This window comes from Onychostoma macrolepis, chromosome 01 (assembly GCF_012432095.1).
Source record: "Onychostoma macrolepis isolate SWU-2019 chromosome 01, ASM1243209v1, whole genome shotgun sequence".
Lineage (NCBI taxonomy): Eukaryota > Metazoa > Chordata > Actinopteri > Cypriniformes > Cyprinidae > Onychostoma > Onychostoma macrolepis.
Genome location: NC_081155.1, coordinates 6,248,185 through 6,270,163, shown reverse-complemented (window position 1 = coordinate 6,270,163; position 21,979 = coordinate 6,248,185). Strand labels below are relative to the sequence as shown.

At 35.1% G+C, this 21,979-nt stretch overlaps 2 protein-coding genes across 2 annotated transcripts; both read left to right on the top strand.

The window, feature by feature from the left end:
- The first annotated feature begins 4,943 nt into the window (after positions 1–4,943).
- On the top strand, positions 4,944–11,464 carry LOC131536818 (uncharacterized). The gene is made up of 13 exons (XM_058769961.1): positions 4,944–4,973; positions 5,030–5,113; positions 6,284–6,304; positions 6,609–6,755; positions 6,870–6,947; positions 8,992–9,117; positions 9,287–9,457; positions 9,527–9,789; positions 9,879–10,189; positions 10,277–10,455; positions 10,569–10,741; positions 10,850–11,027; positions 11,444–11,464. The coding sequence occupies exons 1-13, from the start codon at positions 4,944–4,946 to the stop codon at positions 11,462–11,464; spliced, it is 1,782 nt and encodes a 593-aa protein (XP_058625944.1).
- A 1,844-nt stretch (positions 11,465–13,308) lies between these two features.
- On the top strand, positions 13,309–17,018 carry LOC131536813 (uncharacterized). The gene is made up of 4 exons (XM_058769947.1): positions 13,309–13,448; positions 13,632–13,908; positions 13,991–14,317; positions 16,123–17,018. Exons 3-4 carry the CDS (start codon positions 14,257–14,259, stop codon positions 17,016–17,018), a joined length of 957 nt encoding a protein of 318 aa, XP_058625930.1. The 5' UTR covers positions 13,309–13,448; positions 13,632–13,908; positions 13,991–14,256.
- The last annotated feature ends 4,961 nt before the right edge of the window (positions 17,019–21,979 follow it).

The window sequence follows — 21,979 nt, the reverse complement described above, 5'->3', positions numbered from 1 at the left end:
CCTAAAACAGGCAAGATTATACTTTTTTTCTGATTTTTATGTTGCTCTGCTCTGAATTCCTTAAACTTTAAAGGATTTTCTGCAACGCAATTTTGTCTGATATGTGAAGTATTTATTAGCCTATTTTTTTTTTTAATCCATGCAGCAAATGCTTTAAAAACGGCTTTAAAAATACTTTATTGCATTCCAGATGATTTTAAAGAACTTTTCATTTTAAATTTTATGGGTAGCTTGAATGTAAAACATTGTCATGAATTCGTTGTATTCCCCTTTGTGAAATAGGCTACAAATTGTTGAAGTCTTATGAGCATGATTTTCTCTTTCTATTTGACGTAATGTTTAGCAGAAATTGACTTTGGCATGCAAAAGTCTGATACATTCATTATTAATGGCATGGCTGGTTCAGTCGACAGAAATACGGGACACACGGGCCTATAATTTACTGCTGAAATGTTTGCGGGGGAAATCTCAGGTCAGTCTGAGCGCTCATGGTACGCACAGTGCATACAGCCGTACTCCTGCAGGCGCCACTGATCTTGCCCATCTGGTTCATTGCTTATTATCATTATTATTATTATTATTATTATTATTATGGATGATTCCTTATCCTGTGGCTCCCTCTAGTGAATGAAATTAATATCACAGCCTTCATCTTCCAGTTGAAATGGCTGATAGTTTAGAATTTGATTTCGGCTATTTGAAAACAGTGAATACATCGAATTCTATTTACAGTAAGTGAAAATAGCATATTTTCTTACCAATAGATTATATTTACACTATTTAATAATTGTAATATTTTCTTGCAATAATAGTAGTTTGATGCTGTTTATACTACTTATTGCAAATAGTGGGCGATATCTGCACCTCAGTATTGTAGTTGGCTACATTATAAAACAGTATTTAAATAAAGTCAAGTCAACTTTATTTATATAGCGCTTTTAACAATACAGATTGTGTCAGTATTAACTGGATGCCGCCCCTACAACTAACCCTATATAACCAATAACCACACGTTATTCCAGTTTTCGAATATTTGCTTAATTTTTATTGAAAATAAATGCCTTTCCGATGTGACACGGGATGTAAAAAAGAGAGTACAACGAGGTCGGCAGAAGGCGGAATCGAACCCGGGTTTATCGCGTCAAAAACATGCGGTCTCACGCTTTACTGCCTGCGCCACTGAAGCTGATAGCGTTTAGAAAGTTTTCAGCAGTTTTCTAACCTTATGACACGTTGGTAGACGGAGTTATTGTGAGTAGCCTCTGTCTAAATAAAAACAAAATAATTATTAAAAATAGCCTACAGGAACGTTTTATTTTCATGAGAGGGCAATCGAATGTGCCGTTCTCTTTTGGGCTCTGTACGTTGTCGTCTATCCACCATAAACATTTATAAAGGGCGGCACTCGTCATTAAATTATGCACATATCCAAAAAGCAATTCTTGATATCAACAATTCAATTGCTGATATCATCAATTTAATTCCTGATATCAAGAATTAATTCCTACTAGTAAGAAATTAATTATTGATATCAACAATTGATTTTGAATGGCAGCCTATGGTGACATTTAACTAGTGAAAATACAGTTACAGATATCAACAATTACATTCATGATATCAACAATTGCATTCTTGATATCAACAATTGCATTCTTGATATCAACAATTACATTCTTGATATCAACAATTACATTCATGATATCAACAATTGCATTCTTGATATCAACAATTACATTCTTGATATCAACAATTAAATTTCAATGGCAGCCTATGGTGACATTTAACTAGTGAAAATACAGTTACAGATATCAACAATTACATTCATGATATCAACAATTGCATTCTTGATATCAACAATTACATTCATGATATCAACAATTGCATTCTTGATATCAACAATTACATTCTTGATATCAACAATTGCATTCATGATATCAACAATTGCATTCTTGATATCAACAATTGCATTCATGATATCAACAATTGCATTCATGATATCAACAATTGCATTCTTGATATCAACAATTGCATTCTTGATATCAACAATTGCATTCTTGATATCAACAATTGCATTCTTGATATCAACAATTGCATTCTTGATATCAACAATTACATTCATGATATCAACAATTACATTCATGATATCAACAATTGCATTCTTGATATCAACAATTGCATTCTTGATATCAACAATTACATTCTTGATATCAACAATTGCATTCATGATATCAACAATTGCATTCATGATATCAACAATTGCATTCATGATATCAACAATTACATTCATGATATCAACAATTGCATTCATGATATCAACAATTACATTCTTGATATCAACAATTGCATTCTTGATATCAACAATTGCATTCTTGATATCAACAATTACATTCTTGATATCAACAATTAAATTTCAATGGCAGCCTATGGTGACATTTAACTAGTGAAAATACAGTTACAGATATCAACAATTACATTCATGATATCAACAATTGCATTCATGATATCAACAATTACATTCATGATATCAACAATTACATTCATGATATCAACAATTGCATTCTTGATATCAACAATTAAATTTCAATGGCAGCCTATGGTGACATTTAACTAGTGAAAATACAGTTACAGATATCAACAATTACATTCATGATATCAACAATTGCATTCATGATATCAACAATTGCATTCTTGATATCAACAATTGCATTCTTGATATCAACAATTACATTCTTGATATCAACAATTGCATTCTTGATATCAACAATTACATTCTTGATATCAACAATTGCATTCTTGATATCAACAATTACATTCATGATATCAACAATTGCATTCTTGATATCAACAATTACATTCATGATATCAACAATTGCATTCTTGATATCAACAATTACATTCATGATATCAACAATTGCATTCTTGATATCAACAATTACATTCTTGATATCAACAATTGCATTCTTGATATCAACAATTACATTCATGATATCAACAATTGCATTCTTGATATCAACAATTACATTCATGATATCAACAATTGCATTCTTGATATCAACAATTACATTCATGATATCAACAATTGCATTCTTGATATCAACAATTGCATTCATGATATCAACAATTACATTCATGATATCAACAATTGCATTCTTGATATCAACAATTGCATTCTTGATATCAACAATTACATTCTTGATATCAACAATTGCATTCATGATATCAACAATTGCATTCATGATATCAACAATTGCATTCATGATATCAACAATTACATTCATGATATCAACAATTACATTCATGATATCAACAATTGCATTCTTGATATCAACAATTGCATTCTTGATATCAACTATTGCATTCATGATATCAACAATTACATTCTTGATATCAACAATTAAATTTCAATGGCAGCCTATGGTGACATTTAACTAGTGAAAATACAGTTACAGATATCAACAATTACATTCATGATATCAACAATTGCATTCATGATATCAACAATTACATTCATGATATCAACAATTACATTCATGATATCAACAATTGCATTCTTGATATCAACAATTGCATTCTTGATATCAACAATTACATTCTTGATATCAACAATTGCATTCTTGATATCAACAATTACATTCTTGATATCAACAATTAAATTTCAATGGCAGCCTATGGTGACATTTAACTAGTGAAAATACAGTTACAGATATCAACAATTACATTCATGATATCAACAATTACATTCATGATATCAACAATTACATTCTTGATATCAACAATTGCATTCTTGATATCAACAATTACATTCTTGATATCAACAATTAAATTTCAATGGCAGCCTATGGTGACATTTAACTAGTGAAAATACAGTTACAGATATCAACAATTACATTCATGATATCAACAATTGCATTCTTGATATCAACAATTGCATTCTTGATATCAACAATTGCATTCTTGATATCAACAATTACATTCTTGATATCAACAATTAAATTTCAATGGCAGCCTATGGTGACATTTAACTAGTGAAAATACAGTTACAGATATCAACAATTACATTCATGATATCAACAATTACATTCATGATATCAACAATTACATTCTTGATATCAACAATTGCATTCTTGATATCAACAATTACATTCTTGATATCAACAATTAAATTTCAATGGCAGCCTATGGTGACATTTAACTAGTGAAAATACAGTTACAGATATCAACAATTACATTCATGATATCAACAATTACATTCATGATATCAACAATTGCATTCTTGATATCAACAATTGCATTCTTGATATCAACAATTACATTCTTGATATCAACAATTGCATTCTTGATATCAACAATTACATTCTTGATATCAACAATTGCATTCTTGATATCAACAATTACATTCATGATATCAACAATTACATTCATGATATCAACAATTGCATTCTTGATATCAACAATTACATTCTTGATATCAACAATTGCATTCATGATATCAACAATTGCATTCTTGATATCAACAATTGCATTCTTGATATCAACAATTGCATTCTTGATATCAACAATTACATTCTTGATATCAACAATTACATTCATGATATCAACAATTGCATTCATGATATCAACAATTGCATTCTTGATATCAACAATTAAATTTCAATGGCAGCCTATGGTGACATTTAACTAGTGAAAATAAAATTACAGATATCAAGAATTAAATTGTTGATATCTGTAACTTAATTCTTGATATCTTGAATTAGCATTTTAACTAGTGAAAATTGAATGGTTGATATCAAGAATTAACATTGTTACTAGTGGAAATGTAATTGCTGATATCAAGAATTAGCATTTTAACTAGTGAATGTTGAATTGTTGCTGAGCCTAATGGTTTTCCCATCAGTCTATGCTCACTTTTGGCGCCAGTGACGTTAGGTAGTTGTTGGTACAAGATGGAGGAAGACACTGCTTCATTAGAGCAGGTAACGGTAGATGCGGCAGTTTCTGCTTTTGATAGAATTTTTAATGTTGCAAATAGAGCGAGAATGGAACTTATACAAGGTTCATCGAACGAGAACTTGCTTGCTGCTACAAGGAGGCTGTTTCGTCGGTCGACATTCAGGTAAGGTATCTTTTGCGGTTCTTAGTTTCGAAAATATCCCCCCCCCCCATTCATAAGCATGGGGATGCATACATTTAGCTTTTTCTCCATTCATTCAATCTCATGAAAATTGGATGTTGGTTTTTATATTGTTGTAGAAATTTGAAGTGTATTATGTCAAGAATTTTGTGTGCAAATGAAACTCCCACAATTGTCTGAAAATGATTTTTAAAAATCGTTATGTTGTGAATTCGCTAACTGGTCGATCTTGACCAGGGGCGCATTATTTCTAAAGCATCTTGCTCGCCAGCTGTAGGCCTACAAGAAAACACACCGGTGATGAAAAAAAAAAAAAAAAAACACTGTCGCTGTCTCATTTCAAAGGCTGATGCTATGTAGGATGCAACCTCTGTAGTGTACAGTAAAAATACAAACAGAACTGTGCGTGGGGATTTCTTTCAAACATGCTTCGTGAAGCTTCGAAACCCTTGCGAATCATTTGCTTTGAACCAGTGATTCAGAGTGAGAAGAATGCCATTCCAGAGCAGAGGCATATTTTCAGTGCATCAACTAAACACCGGTTTACCACAAGACTAGTGATGTGTACAAACTAAGTAAATATTGTAAATTTTGACTTCATGAAGACTTAAATCATGATGCACATAAACAGATTTGTAAACAACAAACAAAAACTTAGAAATTAAGCAGAAATCTTGTTTCCCATCTCTTAAGCAAAAATAAACACACACACACACACACACACACACACACACACATATATATATATATATATATATATAAATATATATATATATATAATTCATTAAAATAAAATACAAAATAGCTCTTTCCTTTTCTTGTTATTCCTTTTAGGATGTCAAGCTGGTAAAATGTACGCCTAGAAAGTTTTCTGATTTTATATATTCACACTGTTTATTTTCTGTTTTAAAGGTATAGCTGGAAGACGAAAAACCTTTGTTGGAATGTTGGCCTGTTTTTGCTTCCTGGCCCAACCTTTACAAAGCTACCTACAGTGGCAGAACGAAAAAAAATGACACAAACTGGATTTGGTAATAGCACAGCGAATTATGAATCTTGGAAAATAATCAAATCATCAAATGTTGTTTAGCAAAGTTGTCTTTTTTATAGTAATAATAAAATTATTATTGTTGTTTTTTTCTTTGTTTTTAGGTAGCCCTGTGGATGACTCAGGTAAAGAAAAAGTGGCTAAAATCCAAATGAACTGGAGTTTGGCAGATTTCAAACAATTTATCTGTCAAAGTTTCCCAGATGTCAGCCTGAATTTGATTGGATATGAGTTAGCCAAGGCTGACAGAGGAAAGAACTTAAAGAAAGTTCAGGTTGCTTCTGTCAAAGAATTAAAGCAAGCTCTTGGCCGGAGTAGGCTGTACATTTTGCCATTAGTAGAATTATACCAGGTTTGTAATAATTGTTTTTGATAATATTTAAATGCAAAATTGTGTTGTGGTGTTAATGATAACAATTACCCGCACAGGAATTAGCACCTCCTTTGTGCTCATCACAAAATGAATCTGAACCAGGAACCAACTCTGAGGCAACTCCATCTGTGGTGATTGACCTTACTGATTTTACAAATCAGGAGCTTAGTGGCAACACAGAGGACACTGCAGACAGCACAGTGGTAACCAAGACTAAACCTGTAACATTTTGAACTAGTATGTACAGAGTCTGTGTTGATCATTTGTTTCTCATAATATTTATTTAATTCAGATACTTTTTGATGTATTGATACTAGGTCTTGCAGGAGTGGCGATCTTTACGGCAAGAACAAGACAAAGAATTTGAACAGTCTTTAATGGCAGACAGAGAAAAAGTAAGTAACCATATTAAAACATTCAATAAACAGTCTTTGATCAAGAACATTATTAAAATCCTGCATTAAGTCATATATACACTGCACTGCACTGCACTAGCTACTGTTTTTAAATGTTGAGGTCCTCTTCCCTAATCTTGGGGAAATTGTGTTTTTGACCAGGTACAAAACAATTGAGTCCTGTGTGAAAGACATTTTTATTTAAGAATGAACCCATTTGACCTTTAGTACAGTGCCTTGCGAAAGTATTCATACATCTTAGTTTTTTCCATGTTTTGTTATGTTGCAGCCTTACGTTAAAATGCTTTAAATTATTTATTTTCACATCAATCTACACTCCATACACCATAATGGCAAAGCAAAAACAGAACTGTGACAACTTTGTAAATTTATTAAAAATTAAAAACTGAAATAAGTACATTGCATAAGTATTTATACCCTTAACGCAGTACTTGGTTGAAGCACATTTACAGCCTCAAGTCTTTTTGGGTGTGATGTGACAAGCTTTGCACATCATCATCTGGCAATTATCTGCCATTCTTCTCATCTCTTCACCTCTCAAGCTCTGTCAGGTTGGATGGGGGGCAGACACACATTTTCAGGTTTCTCCAGAAATGTTTGAGTGTGTTCAAGCTCAGGCTGTGGCTGGGCCACTCAAGGACATTCACAGAGTTGTCTATAAGCCACTCTTGCTGTGTGCTTAGGGTCATTGTCCTGTTGGAAGGTAAATGTTCTGTCCAGTCTGAGGTTGTGAATGCTTTGGACCGGGTTTTCATTAAGGCTATCTCAATATTTTGGTGCACTGAGCTTTTCTTCTCTGACGAGTCCCTCAGTCCCTGCCGCTGAAGAACAGCCAACAGCATGAGGCCGCTACCAGCACACTTTACTTTTGGGGGTACTCTGCTGGTGATGAGCAGAGCCTGGTTTCCTTCAAACATGATGCTTAGAATTGAGGTTCATCAATTTGCGGTTCAATCTTGTTTCTCACAGTCTGAGGGTCCTTTAGGTGCTTTTATGCAAATTCCAAGTGTGTTTTCATGTGTCTTCACTGAGGAGAGGATTGAGTTTGGCTACACCAGCATAAAGCACAGATTGGTGGAGTGTTGTGGTGATGTTTGTCCTTCTGTAGGTTTCTTCCATCTGCATATATGATCATGGAGCTCAACTAGAGTGACCATCAGCATCTTGTTCACCAGTCTAACCAAAGCCCTTCTCCATCAGTTGCTCAGTTTGGCCAATAGTCCAGCTCTAGGAAGAGTCCTGGTTATTTCAAACTTATTCCATTATGGATAATAGAGGCGGCATGTTTCTGTGAACGTTCAATGCAGCAGAATTTTATTCTAAACTCTTCCCCAGATGTGTGGCTTGATGCAGTCCTGTTTCTGAGCTCTACATGTGTTTTTTTTTTTCTTTTCTTCAGGGCTTGGTTTTTATTCTGATATGCATTTTCAGCTGTGTGCCTTTCCAAATCATACCGATTCAATTGATTTTGCCACAGTTTAACTCCCCTCGGAGTATAGTAACATCTACAAACAATATGAATGCTCCTGAGCTAAATTTCAACTGTCCCAGAAAAATACTTATATAATAGGCTTTGCCATTATGGTGTATGGAGTGTAGATTGTGTAAAAGTAATTTAAAGCAGTTTAACATAAGGCAGCAACATAACAAAAATGTAAAAAAAAAAATGAAGGGCTATGAATTCTTTCACAAGGCATGTACATTTTCTGAGTTGGCATTAAGGTCTAGATGGTGTAAGAAACTTAGATGGTTGAAATACAAAATAAACATTTTATTTGAGAGTATAGACACTAAACTGCTCTATAATGCTTTTCCTGAACATACTAGTTCTATGATATACACATTTCTACTTAAATAAAATCCACAAATCTTTTTCTCATAAACAGGAGATGAGACGCCAATATTTAGAGGCACAGGAGAATAGACGACTACAGGTAGATGTTATTTAAAAAAATATAACTAATGGTTTGTTTTGTTGAAGTAAAAAATATACTGCATTCACGTAACCTTGGTTGCATAATAGGCAATTGAAGACAGATGGAGGAGGATTGCAAGTCACGAGGAGCCCATTGATGGTGTGCCCATCAAATTCAAGTTTCCTAATGGAACTGAAAAAATTCGAAAATTCATCTTGTCGGAGACAATTCAGGTAAACAACTGCTGATTTTTAATAAAAAGATAGACAATAAGGATAGAAAACACTCATGTTTTAAATTATGTTTTGGTAACAATATAGTAAACAGCCTTGATGAAGAAAGATAATTGTATAATAATGTTATTAAGTGTAATCTATCTATATTTCATGTGCTTATTTACAGATCTTATTTGACTTTGTTGGTCAGGATGATCTGTCCAGTGAAGTGTTTTATGTTCAAGATGCGACATCATCTGCACATCTTGAAAATAACCTTACAGGAATACTTAATGATTACAATATCGAGGGTCATTCAACTCTTTATGTTGTTTGGATTTCACCACTAGATGCCCATGTAAGTAACCCTTATATGTATAGTTTCAGAATTTGTTTTAGGTTTAGGTTTTTTTTTTATTATTTACAGGAAAGTGAAGGTAAACAGAACGATGCAAGCATTCAAGGGAATTCTGGTGAAGTCCATTTCACCTCATCCTTTTCCAACCAGCTTGCATCATCACCACATGAACCAACTACTTCTTTGCCACTGAATGATTTTCTTTCCCCATCACCCCCAAACTGGTCACCTGCTCCTTCACCTTCTCACTCATATCACTGGCCACCTGAACACTCTCTTCCCACTCAGCCATCCTCTGTAACAACTGACAATTGTGAATCTATTTCTGATCAGTATGTTATGTTATATTTCAAAGGAATTTTAAACGCTAAACTTTTCCAGACACATTCAAGCTAAAATATTTTACTCTTTTGTGTTTTAGAGTTGATCTGCAGATGATTTTGAAGAAGCTTCATAGCAGAGTTGATCTCTCATGTTGTCCAACAAGCAATCAAATAAATGTATGTCGAGACAACATATTACAAGGTAGCCTGCAAGCTTTCAAGCGAAGGCGCTTTAATCCAGAAGCAAGGCTGGATGTGATTTTTGTGGACTCTGATGGGGTTGGAGAAGGAGAAGTAGATGAAGGCGGACCAACCAGGGAATTCCTACGCTTGCTAATGAGGGAAATCCAGAGGTCAAAAATATTTGAAGGACCGGAAGACAATAGATTATTGGCTCTTGATACTCATGGTGAGGATTATCTTATTTGGTTTTCTGTTTTTCTTATTAAATATAAAAAAATATACACTATATAGAATTTTTCTTAATGTTTTTCAGCTCTTGAGAATGGCTTGTACATGACCATTGCAAAAATGATTGCGGTGTGCGTAGTTCATGGTGGAGTTGGCCCTCATTTTTTTTCTGATCGTCTCTTTATGCAACTGTGTGGTCAATGTACACTTCCTGTTTCCCTTGAGGAAATAGCTGACAGCAGCTTCAGAGAAAAACTCTCAAAGGTTATTTTAACTTTATACTTATCTCATCTACACAGGGTTTTTTTTATTTTGTCATTTGCAATGAATGGTTTGTGATTTCATGGCATAACAATTTTCTAATTATTTACTTGTAGATTAAAGAAGCAGACTCTGTTGAAAACGCAAATTCTGCTATCTCAGACGCTGGAGACAGTCTGAACATGATGGGAGCGCTTAGGTACATCTCATCTCTTGAAGAGAGTGATTCCTTGGTCCAATCTGCAGCAGAATACTTTGTGAATGGGCGGACCAATTTGGCTCTCAGACAGTAAGTATCCATCATGAGAACCATGTAAATGACTTGCAAATGAAAAATGTAGTAAATTGAAAGTTGGTTGTGACAAATATCTCATTAAGACTAAATGTGCTGTGACAGATTTGAAGAGGGTTTCAAAACTCTTGGTCTGATTGACGAGCTCAAGAACCATCCTGACATTTTTGAGGACTTGTTCATCAATGCAGTCAGACCGCTTGAGGCAAAAGATCTGTCCACTCTTTTTGAGGTGGACTTCTCACCCCTTGGTAGCAACAAAAGGCAGCTGGAAAACAAGACAGTATGTTTCTGGAGAGACTGGTTAATTGATGTAGAAGGTAGTGTTTTTAATGCTCTATTATTCAAACATTACAACCAATTTGTGGTAAAAATGGAATTTGCATGTGATGTAGGTTTGAGTGACTAATTTCTTGTAAAGTTACATTTCTTTCCAATTAAATATTTTTTAATATATTGAATCTGATATTGCTTTTAAATCTTATTCTGCTTCTTTGTGCGTCTGGCTTTAAAACCTTAAAACACCAGGCTATTAAAACTTCAGGATTTCTGGCCAGGCTTTATTAAGCCAACATTAAAATTAGTCTTGGTTAACTCTATCTAGTTATTGTCTATTATTTGACTACATTTTTCTTCTCAGTTTGATGTTGAATGTCTTTACTAATGGCATCCCTAATGTTCTTTAATCTGTGTTTACAGAAGGTGACTGCAATCCGTTGACACTGCCAATGGTACTGGAGTTTGCTTCTGGAGCCTCATCTGTGCCTCCACTAGGATTCCCCCATCAGCCAAAAATCGAATTTCTTCATACAACTGATCAAGACACCAGAGTATTTCCAGAAGCCAACACATGTGCTATTGTTCTTCGACTTCCAATTCACAGTATTTACGAATCTTTTAGAACCTACATGACCGAAGGTATTTTGCAGTCGCCAACTTTCGGCACCATGTAATAAAAAATTATCTTTACTTATTCCTTCCTTTGGTAGTTTGTATTTATTTGAACAATGCCTGAGACTTGGTGTTGCAAGCACTTCGTATGTCTGATTGCCTCTTCAAGATTAATCGCTCTATGTATTCCCCAATTGTAAGTCGCTTTGGATAAAAGCGTCTGCTAAATGACTAAATGTAAATGTAAATGTAAATGTAATAATTCATGTACCTTGTTCATGTAAGGGTGATGAACGAAATACTTCATGTTTCATCACAGTTTCACAAGTTAATGAAATAATTCTCTTAACACTTCTTCACTCTTATGCCATCTCAAATAAGTTTTACTGTTACGGTTTTTACAGTTATTGTTGTACTGTTATTGTTGTACTATTTTTACCTTTGATGTTATTTTTTGTTTACAGTTGTAAATACACATTTCATTTACTCGATTTATCAACATCAATTATAATTCCTTGAAATTGGAAAAGTACACAACCGTGAATAAAACAGTGATCCATCTGACATCTTCATGTATCCCTTCATAAATGCAACAATAAAACCTGAATCAATTTAGGATTGCATTTGTCTGAATTCTTTGTTTATATTGGAGTGTAGTAATCCAACTGAAAACATTTTGTCAGAGCATGAATCAGACTAGTATTTACCTGAAGGCATTTAAAGGCACAATTTGTAAGTTTTTGCCGCTAGAGGTCGCATGTTCAAAACAATAACAAAGGCGAAGCTTCAAGCTTGATGACGCTATGAAGAGGGGTGGAAAAAGATGTATGGAATTCATGAATCATGTTCACAGATGAGATAATGAATAATTTTTTTATTACCTGTACACCTTCCAGTTATTCAAACAGCGAATAACTTTTACAGAGAAAGCGAGCAAAGAACATTTAACATTATGACTGATTTCGATCTAGAGCGAGTTTAAGCACTTTAGAAAAAAACTCCCCTTGTTATCAGCAAAGCTCTCTGTACACTGTTTGATGAATGAATCTCTTACTTACAAAATGCATTTGCACTTTTTTTATGATGAGAGAATTTCAGCGTTTCAGCATTGACTCATCTGACGCTTCTGATTGGCCATTGCATTCGTTAGCTCAACTGTGTGATTGGTTATAATGCGCAAAATCATTGATCAGATATAAATTTAATGCTGCTGTCAACACTTTTCATTCCAGCCGTAATGGATTTACTTTAACTGTGCAGCGGGATTTTTGTCCACGCTTGTAGACTTTACAGAGGATAGCGCGGATATTACGTCATTGATAGGCGACCATGACCATGGTACGAACAGGGACGAGCAGATTTTTACAAGGTTGGGAGTTGATATTTCTTTAAAAGTATTGTTAGGAAACGGGCCAAGGCAATCAAGAGTACATGAAATATTTTTGAAATACCTGAAAAACACAGGAACCATAGATAGAATCTAGGTTTTTTTTTGTTGTTTTTTTTTGTTTTTCTTTCTTCCAAATCTATGTACACTCCACACTCCAGATCAGTAGGTGGCGGTAATTAACTTTTTTGTGGGTTTGCCAAACCGCCATAAAACACCAGAAGAAGAAGAAGAAGATGATGAAGATTTTTACAATTGGAATGTTTCTAGATTAACAAATCCTTGGGAAGTTTTGGAATAATGTAAGTACACAACTGAATGAAATACCACAGTGTTTTGGATATTTTATTAGGGGAGGATTCCTTTGAGATAATCAGCAAGTCGGTCAGAATACATCAACAACATTTTTCTGAAGCAATGTAGAAGGTGATGTTTAAATTACAAATGAATGCATGTTTGCTTGTCAGCTTACATCCTACAAAAAGGTCTAAGTCTGACATTTATGAAGAGTCTTAACACTAACGCTAAGGGCGTGTTGCAAGAACAAACACGCTGTATCAAAATTATGTGTCTCAGCCATCTTGTAATATGTTTGCAATTTCTCTGCAGCACGTCTGATACTTAGCGCTAGCATCTGAGATGGTCTCAATTGCCTGCAAAATGTTTTGCTGCTGCTGATGGCTCAGATTGATTCTGGGTTGGTCCACAACTACAGCTGGAAAATGATCTTCGTCGTCATCAGTCACAGGGAAGTTGTCTATGCCATGTTGTGCCAAAAGCTCTTCTAGAGTGTGTGTGCTGTACGGATCTTCACCAAAAACATTGTTGATGGCTCTGCAGTTTGCCTCCATGTTGGAAAGCATGCCTGCAGTCCAGATTTGGACAGGTGTTTTGTTTTTTTCTGTTCTCAGTTTGTGGTGATTCCATCCATTCCTAAACAGATCCAATCTCTTTTGTATCTCTGGCAGGAAAACAATTTGCAGAGACATCTTGTGTACGTCATCATCTGGATCAAGAACCTCAGAATCCTCCAGACTGTGGAACAAATTGTAGAAGTACTGAAGCACATGTAGGAAAACATCTCTCCAAAGGCGCTCTATGCGCTGATTGTGAACAGATTCTCCTGTTATGTGACTCCTCCGTTCCACCCCTTGAACGAGATTCATGAAGAGGGCAATTTGTGAATTTTCCCCCCCATGGTCAGATCGCACTCGCGAAGGAAGCCCATAAAGACATGTTGCCTTCACAAACTGGGTCAGCACAGTGGAGGCACGGTTATTTGTGTTGCAGCCCAGGTAGGTTATAAGGCGAGATTTCCCATCGATGCCTCCATGTACAACAAAGCCCCACCTTGAATAAAATAAAGCATAGAAACAACACGAGGTTAATTAAGCCAAAAAAGTGCATCTATAATAAGTTAAAAAGGACTAGTAGCTCCTAACCATAAATTAAAATGGGGGCAGATCCTGCGTCGTAGCAATAGATAATGATGAAGTACTTGTGTTGTAGATTAGCGGAGTGTGATTTTTGACAAAATTTGACTTATTGACACTTTCAGGGATTTTGTCGATAACAATAATTACACAATATTTGTCGTAGAGTGTTTTTTTTGTGCTGTTACCTGTGTGTTTGGTTTAGGCCTGTCATTGACAGCAAAAAATTAAATATATTATATATTTATATTTTTACACATGTGATTACAAATATTAGAACATTATTATAAACACCTACATTATATTAATTTAAATTGTGAATTTTAACCTGTAATAATAATATCAGCTGACATGGCTCCCTGTATGTTTACAGCAGTATTTGTGAGAATATGGGTGGGTAAATGTATATTTCAGATCTAATGGACAATGGAGACAATGGAAAAACATATGGAGAGCAGCAGCTTTCGTTTAACCCTCTGGACCTCTTCATTTAGGAGGCACACTCGGCTCCTTCGCGGTCAAAAGTGACTGAAGAAATTTTTTCAATCAATGTGATACATTTTTTTTCTGATAATTTTGAGGGGATTTTTTGATACTATGCAATATTTATACAATTTATATTACTATCTTATCCATTACAATTAATGTTTTTTTAAATAATTTATTTATCAATAAATGCACTATTTCACATTAAAACATAGTGAGAGCATTTAAAATCCATTTTTTGAAGTGTGAATTGTGACATCTGGTGGCATTAAATAAAAACATGTCATGTCGTGTAACCGCCATAGCTCCCTATATACATGTATAGAGGCTTTTGGACATGATTTCTTCATTTGATTGGGTTTTGCATTTAAGTATATATTTAGGCATTGTAAAATACTTTTTGTCAAGGTTTAGATCAGTGGTTCTCAAACTTTTTATACAGAGTATCACCTCAGAAAACATTTGGCTCTCCAAGTACCACCATAATCACCAACATTAAAATACAGTAGCATAGTAGGCCTAGCTATTCAGCTACAGCTCTGCACAATTAAAAAATGAGGCAGTTTTATTCCTAATAAGAATATTTATTGTTGTCAGCCCCTTAAACATAGTAAATACACAGTTTGAACATTAACACTGCACAGTGAATGTGTTGTACCTAAAAGTTAAATAAAAACTGTACTGTACTTAAATGTAAAGAGAACTTCACTCAAATAAAAATTTAATTAAAATGTATTGTGTTTTAGCATTAATTTATATTTAACTTAGTGATACCTCTGCGTACGACTAGAGGGAGCCTGAGTACCACTAATGGTACTCGTACCACACTTTGAGAACCACTGGTTTAGATATTTTAGATGTAAATAGAAGTTTTTGCATTATGATTACAATCAAACATTAAAATTTTGTTAGACAGGGAACACATGGGAAGCATTTTTATTTAGATATCAGAAGACCCGTTAGACTAAGAAAAAACACAATAATTATCAAACAGTAAACTGAAGAAAAAGAGGGAAAAAATCTAAAAAGCCATAAATAAATAGAATTGTAATTATTTACATACAAACAGTAATTATTTTATGCATTGCTGCACATGCAACAGATAATAAATCTGTGTCTTTTGCTAACTGGAAGTTTTCACTTTTTGCAAAAACTGCCGATTTTAACATCCTTTGAACCAGCTGTGGACGGACCAGCTCTGGAGGGACCAGCCATGGACAGACCAGCTCTGGATGCACCAGCTCTGGAGGGACCAGCCGTGGACGGACCAGCTCTGGAGGGACCAGCCATGGACAGACCAGCTCTGGATGCACCAGCTCTGGAGGGACCAGCCGTGGACGGACCAGCTCTGGAGGGACCAGCCATGGACAGACCAGCTCTGGATGCACCAGCTCTGGAGGGACCAGCCCAGCTCTGGAGGGACCAGCCGTGGACAGACCAGCTCTGGAGGGACCAGCCATGGACAGACCAGCTCTGGATGCACCAGCTCTGGAGGGACCAGCCGTGGACAGACCAGCTCTGGAGGGACCAGCCGTGGACAGACCAGCTCTGGATGCACCAGCTCTGGAGGGACCAGCCATGGACAGACCAGCTCTGGAGGGACCAGCCGTGGACGGACCAGCTCTGGATGGACCAGCCGTGGACGGACCAGCCATGGACAGACCAGCTCTGGATGCACCAGCTCTGGAGGGACCAGCCCAGCTCTGGAGGGACCAGCTGTGGACAGACCAGCTCTGGATGCACCAGCTCTGGAGGGACCAGCCGTGGACGGACCAGCTCTGGATGCACCAGCTCTGGAGGGACCAGCCGTGGACAGACCAGCTCTGGAGGGACCAGCCATGGACAGACCAGCTCTGGATGCACCAGCTCTGGAGGGACCAGCCGTGGACAGACCAGCTCTGGATGCACCAGCTCTGGAGGGACCAGCCGTGGACAAACCAGCTCTGGAGGGACCAGCCATGGACAGACCAGCTCTGGATGCACCAGCTCTGGAGGGACCAGCCGTGGACAAACCAGCTCTGGAGGGACCAGCCGTGGATGGACCAGCTCTGGAGGGACCAGCCGTGAAGATCAGTAGGCGGGGAGTAGGTGGTCTTTTGTGGCTGTTCAAAGGCATTAAATCACGAGTGTCTACACTATGAAAGCAAACCAGTTGAATGCGTTTTTAACTACCTCTAGAAGTGGTCGTACGTGGACAAGTAAAAAAATGTTTAACACCCTGTTTACACCCGTGTTTAGCGTCATCCACTTCTGATCCAATCAACCAAAACACATCTTAATACCAGGAGTAAACAGGGCCTAGGACACTCTCATATGGACTCACTCCTTTGGGCAATTTAGTGTGTCCAGTCCAACTACCCTATATGTCTTTGTATAGAGTGGGGGAACTATGACATAAGAGCCCGGAAGAATAATTCACAGCAGGTTCCTTTGAGATTTTCATATGAGGTTATGTAATGGTGTTTTTCAATTCATGAGTAAAATTTAGCCTGTGGTAAACATAACTTGACAATACTTTTACTTTTTGTTATACAACGTGAATTACATACATCCATACCCAAAATACAAATTTTTAAAGCGTATGTTTTTTATAAGTAACTAGATAAGAACATTTGGGCTGTGAGTGTGTGCAGTGTACATTGTAGAACAAAACATAAAGGTATTGTCAAGTTATGTTTACCACATGCTTTATTTTATTCATAAATTGAAAAACCCCATTATAAAACCCCATAGTAAAATCTCAAAGGAACCTGTGGCAAATTACAATTCCTGGTTCTGACGTAGTTCCCCCACTCTATTGTGGTGGGGATGAATAATGCATTACCTAATCAAACGCATATTTCCATCTATGTGCCATAAACTGTTTGGATGAGGAACATGGTAGACTCTTCTGGCAATGGCACTACTCCACCTGCGTGCAGCTGCAGTTGGATCGATGTGGGTGAGGACTTCGCGGACCCTACGTCGCTGGACAAACAGCCCTTCTGCACGTAGCAGTCCCCTCATGATCTAAGAAATAATAATAAAAACACATTATTTTGACATTATGGATGCACAATAATGAATTTGACTTTCCTTTGCCTAACACACCTCACTTCCTGTGTTGGGATAGAGACTGTGAAGTCTTGTGACATGCTGTGTGAGCTCTTCCTCAGTCACTTGTGTTTGCAGTTTTCGTAAAGGAATTCCGAGCAGTTTACTTTTCCTATAAAGAAATGAAGACGAGCAGCCCAGAATCTTGGCCATCTGCTTAACGGTGTGACCTTGTTTCATTAGAAACTCTATTTGCTGCTTTGAAACATTAATGGAAGGTCTTCCACGCACACCTAGAGGACACAAGGATACAAATAACAATTGAACAACAATTAACAGACACTGCTGTCAATGAATGGATTAGTGATGGGTGAAACAGATTTTGATAATCCAAAAAAATTATCAGATCGCTTTGCAAGTTCAGTCACTGATTCAAAGTGCTCAAAACACTACACGCTGAAGACATTTTCTGTTCAAGATTGTTTAATTGAAATGAAAATTTGCAAAAATGCAATGAATGGCAAATTTTGTTGTTTTTATGAATTTTTTTTAATTGATAAGTACAAATGTAAATCACAATTAAAATCATTAAATTAAATATGAAGTATATGTAATTTGTAGAGCTTATTTTGCAATCAAGGTCAATGCAATTGAACTCATTTTTTATGTTGTATGTACGGTTGCAAAATTCTAGGAATTTTCAAAGTTGGAATATTTTCATGGTAATTAACAATAATATGTGTGAATAAACTGGAAATTCTCAAAATTGCAGGTTTGCCTGTAAGTGCACTTCAATGTAATTATAAAAAAAATTGTGCAGCATAATCTTGGTTAAAACAACTGGATCTAATGCATATTAAGCTGAATTTCACCCTGTGCATTCCTCATTTACATGAACATAACACTATTACTGCAGGGCTATTGAGGCCACACGCCCTGCACACACACACTGTGCATCCTCCATGTCATGAAAGTTAAACAAATCTTTTTCATGCATGTCTGTTTATCACCAAACAAAATGCTTTTATTTATGTTTGTGTATGATACTATTTGTATAAATTATACAATTAATTCCAGTTTAGTTTCCAACTGGGGATATTTCCAAAACTCCCCAGTACTTCCCAAGAAAAGTTTCTAGAAATTTTCAGCCCTTTTGCAACCCTAGTTATAATACGCATTGTTCAAAATTTCTACAATATAAAAGTGCTCAGAGATCAGGTTAAAATAAATAAATACTGAGTTCAATGAGTTTACTAGCAAATGGCAAAAAATGTAATATAGCCTATTTCAATGTAAGTATGTTAAAATGTTTCAGAGCTTCTAGTATCTAAAACAATAAATAGAGAAACAGAGAGCTGACTTTCTATCTCAAAATATTTATTTTAGTATTCTTCTTGGTTGTCTTGTACTTCTTGAATCACTTCTTGCTCGTTCTGTTTTTTCCCTTCCCTTGCTTTTTAAATGTAATTATTATTATTAATGTTTATTATTATTATAATTTATGGTGGATGTCATTGGCACTGTCATTGTCTGCCGACGAAATCCCGAAACACTCATAGTGGAAAAAAATTCGGGGTGGTAGGAAAAAATATTTGTCACATTTTTTGCGTTCTCTCGCAAAACCAGTTGAGTTCGGACAAACACGTCCCGTTTACTTTACAGCTTGTGGTGGTTAATACAGCGCCGTACGTTCACGTAGCGGTTCATAGAGTTGTATTTTGAACTTGGACTCCAGTATAAAGAAATGCAGTGATTGTTCAAGGCAAGGTTTTGGGACATTCTACAACACATAATATGGCTTAATGTACTAAAACAGTGACATTGGAGGTCCAAATTCGGTATTAATAAATACTATTAATACTAATAAAAATTGTATTATTAATAACCGCGTTGCTTGCTTGTTCATAGGCTAGTAACGTTATATATTTTTAATAAAATCTAAAATTTGGTCTTTTTATATACTGTCGTCTTATAAACCACGTTAAGCGCGGTTTTCTATGGGGAAGAAAACAACACTTTTACTCACCTGAATATACACGCCCGGCAGAGTAGGCCTGGTCTTGCTCTACATTTTGCGCCAGCAAAATCCTCCTTAGGTCGATGAGTGAGTCATTAAGTTCATCCGCTGTCTCTGTTCTTAATAGACTGGCAACTCTTGATAAATTTCTGAGACATGCCTCTATGGCATGTAGATGCCCTTGACCACAAAAGCCATTGTGGTATGCCCTTTCAATGGCATAACATTGTCTTTCAATTTGCCTCAAAACCTCCTCTGCCATTGCCAGTTTGTTCACAGTTCATCACAGCTCTCCAGCACATAAAAACGTCACGCTCTTATTTTAATATTTATAAGCAGTCGTCATTACTATGCACATATCCAAAAAGGAATTCATTACTATGCACATATCCAAAAAGGAATTCCTGATATCAACAATTGAATTGTTGATATCAGCAATTCAATTGTTGATATCAGCAATTCAATTGTTGATATCAGCAATTCAATTGTTGATATCAGCAATTCAATTGTTGATATCAGCAATTTAATTCCTGATATCAAGAATTAATTCCTGATATCAAGAATTAAATTGTTGATATCAGGAATTACATTTTTGATATCAAGAATTAAATTGTTGATATCAGGAATTCAATTGTTGATATCAGCAATACATAGTTTTGTCGCCCTTTTAACATTTAAACATATTACAGATATCAAAAACGCATTTCTTACTAGTTACAATTCTAAATGCACATATCAGAAATACAATTCTTACTAGTAAAAATGTCTATTCTTGATATCAAGAATTAAATTCCTGATATCAACAATTTAATTCTTGATATCAACAATTTAATTGTCACTAGTGACAATGTTCATTTCTGATATCTGAAAATGTATTTCTGATATCAACAATTGGGAGGGTAATTTTTGATATCAACAATTAAATTCTTGATATCAACAATTTAATTCTTGATATCAAGAATTAAATTGTTGATATCAGAAATTATATTCTTGATATCAAGAATTCAATTGTTGATATCAACAATTAAATTGTTGATATCAAGAATAGACATTTTTACTAGTAAGTATTGTATTTCTGATATCAAGAATTAAATTGTTACTAGTAAGAAATTAATTCTTGATATCAACAATTGTTTTTGAATGGCAGCCTATGGTGACATTTAACTAGTGAAAATACAATTACAGATATCAACAATTTAATTCTTGATATCAACAATTTAATTCTTGATATCAACAATTAGCATTTTAACTAGTGAAAATCTAATTGTTGATATCAAGAATTAACATTGTTACTAGTGGAAATGTAATTGCTGATATCAAAAATAACCATTGTTACTAGTGGAAATCTAATTCCTGATATCAAGAATGAACATTTTAACTAGTGAAAATTGAATTGTTGATATCAAGAAGTCATATCCTGAGAATGAATAAAAGTCAAAACGGCTTGCCATAATTTTCACTAGCTCCCTCTAGTGAATGAAATTAATATCACAGGCTTCATCTTCCAGTTGAAATGGCTGATAGTTTAGAATTTGATTTCGGCTATTTGAAAACAGTGAATACATTGAATTCTATTTACAGTAAGTGAAAATTGCATATTTATGCACTAATTAATGATTGTAATATTTTCTTGCAGTAATAGTAGTTTGATGCTGTTTGTACTACTTATTGCAAATAGTGGGCGATATCTGCACCTCAGTACTGTAGTTGGCTACATTATAAAACAGTATACAATAATAGCGTATTGAGTGTAAATGATAATTTGTATTAAAATTATTAATTTTAATAATATCAATTGTTGATATCAGGAATTAATTGTTGATATCAGGAATTAAATTGTTGATATCAAGAATTAAATTGTTGATATCAGCAATTGAATTCTTGATATCAGCAATTGAATTCTTGATATCAACAATTCAATTCTTGATATCAACAATTCAATTCTTGATATCAACAATTCCTTTTTGGATATGTGCATAATTTAATGA

Bases quoted from the DNA above. Each gene is read 5' to 3' on its own strand.
- LOC131536818 (XM_058769961.1), top strand. From the start codon at position 4,944: ATGGAGGAAGACACTGCTTCATTAGAGCAG. The intron at 9,790-9,878 runs GTATGTTATGTT...TTTGTGTTTTAG, and splicing joins TGTGAATCTATTTCTGATCA to AGTTGATCTGCAGATGATTT. The intron at 11,028-11,443 runs GTATGTTTCTGG...CTGTGTTTACAG, and splicing joins GGCAGCTGGAAAACAAGACA to AAGGTGACTGCAATCCGTTG.
- LOC131536813 (XM_058769947.1), top strand. From the start codon at position 14,257: ATGTTGCCTTCACAAACTGGGTCAGCACAGTGGAGGCACGGTTATTTG. The intron at 14,318-16,122 runs GTAGGTTATAAG...CCTTTGAACCAG, and splicing joins TTATTTGTGTTGCAGCCCAG to CTGTGGACGGACCAGCTCTG.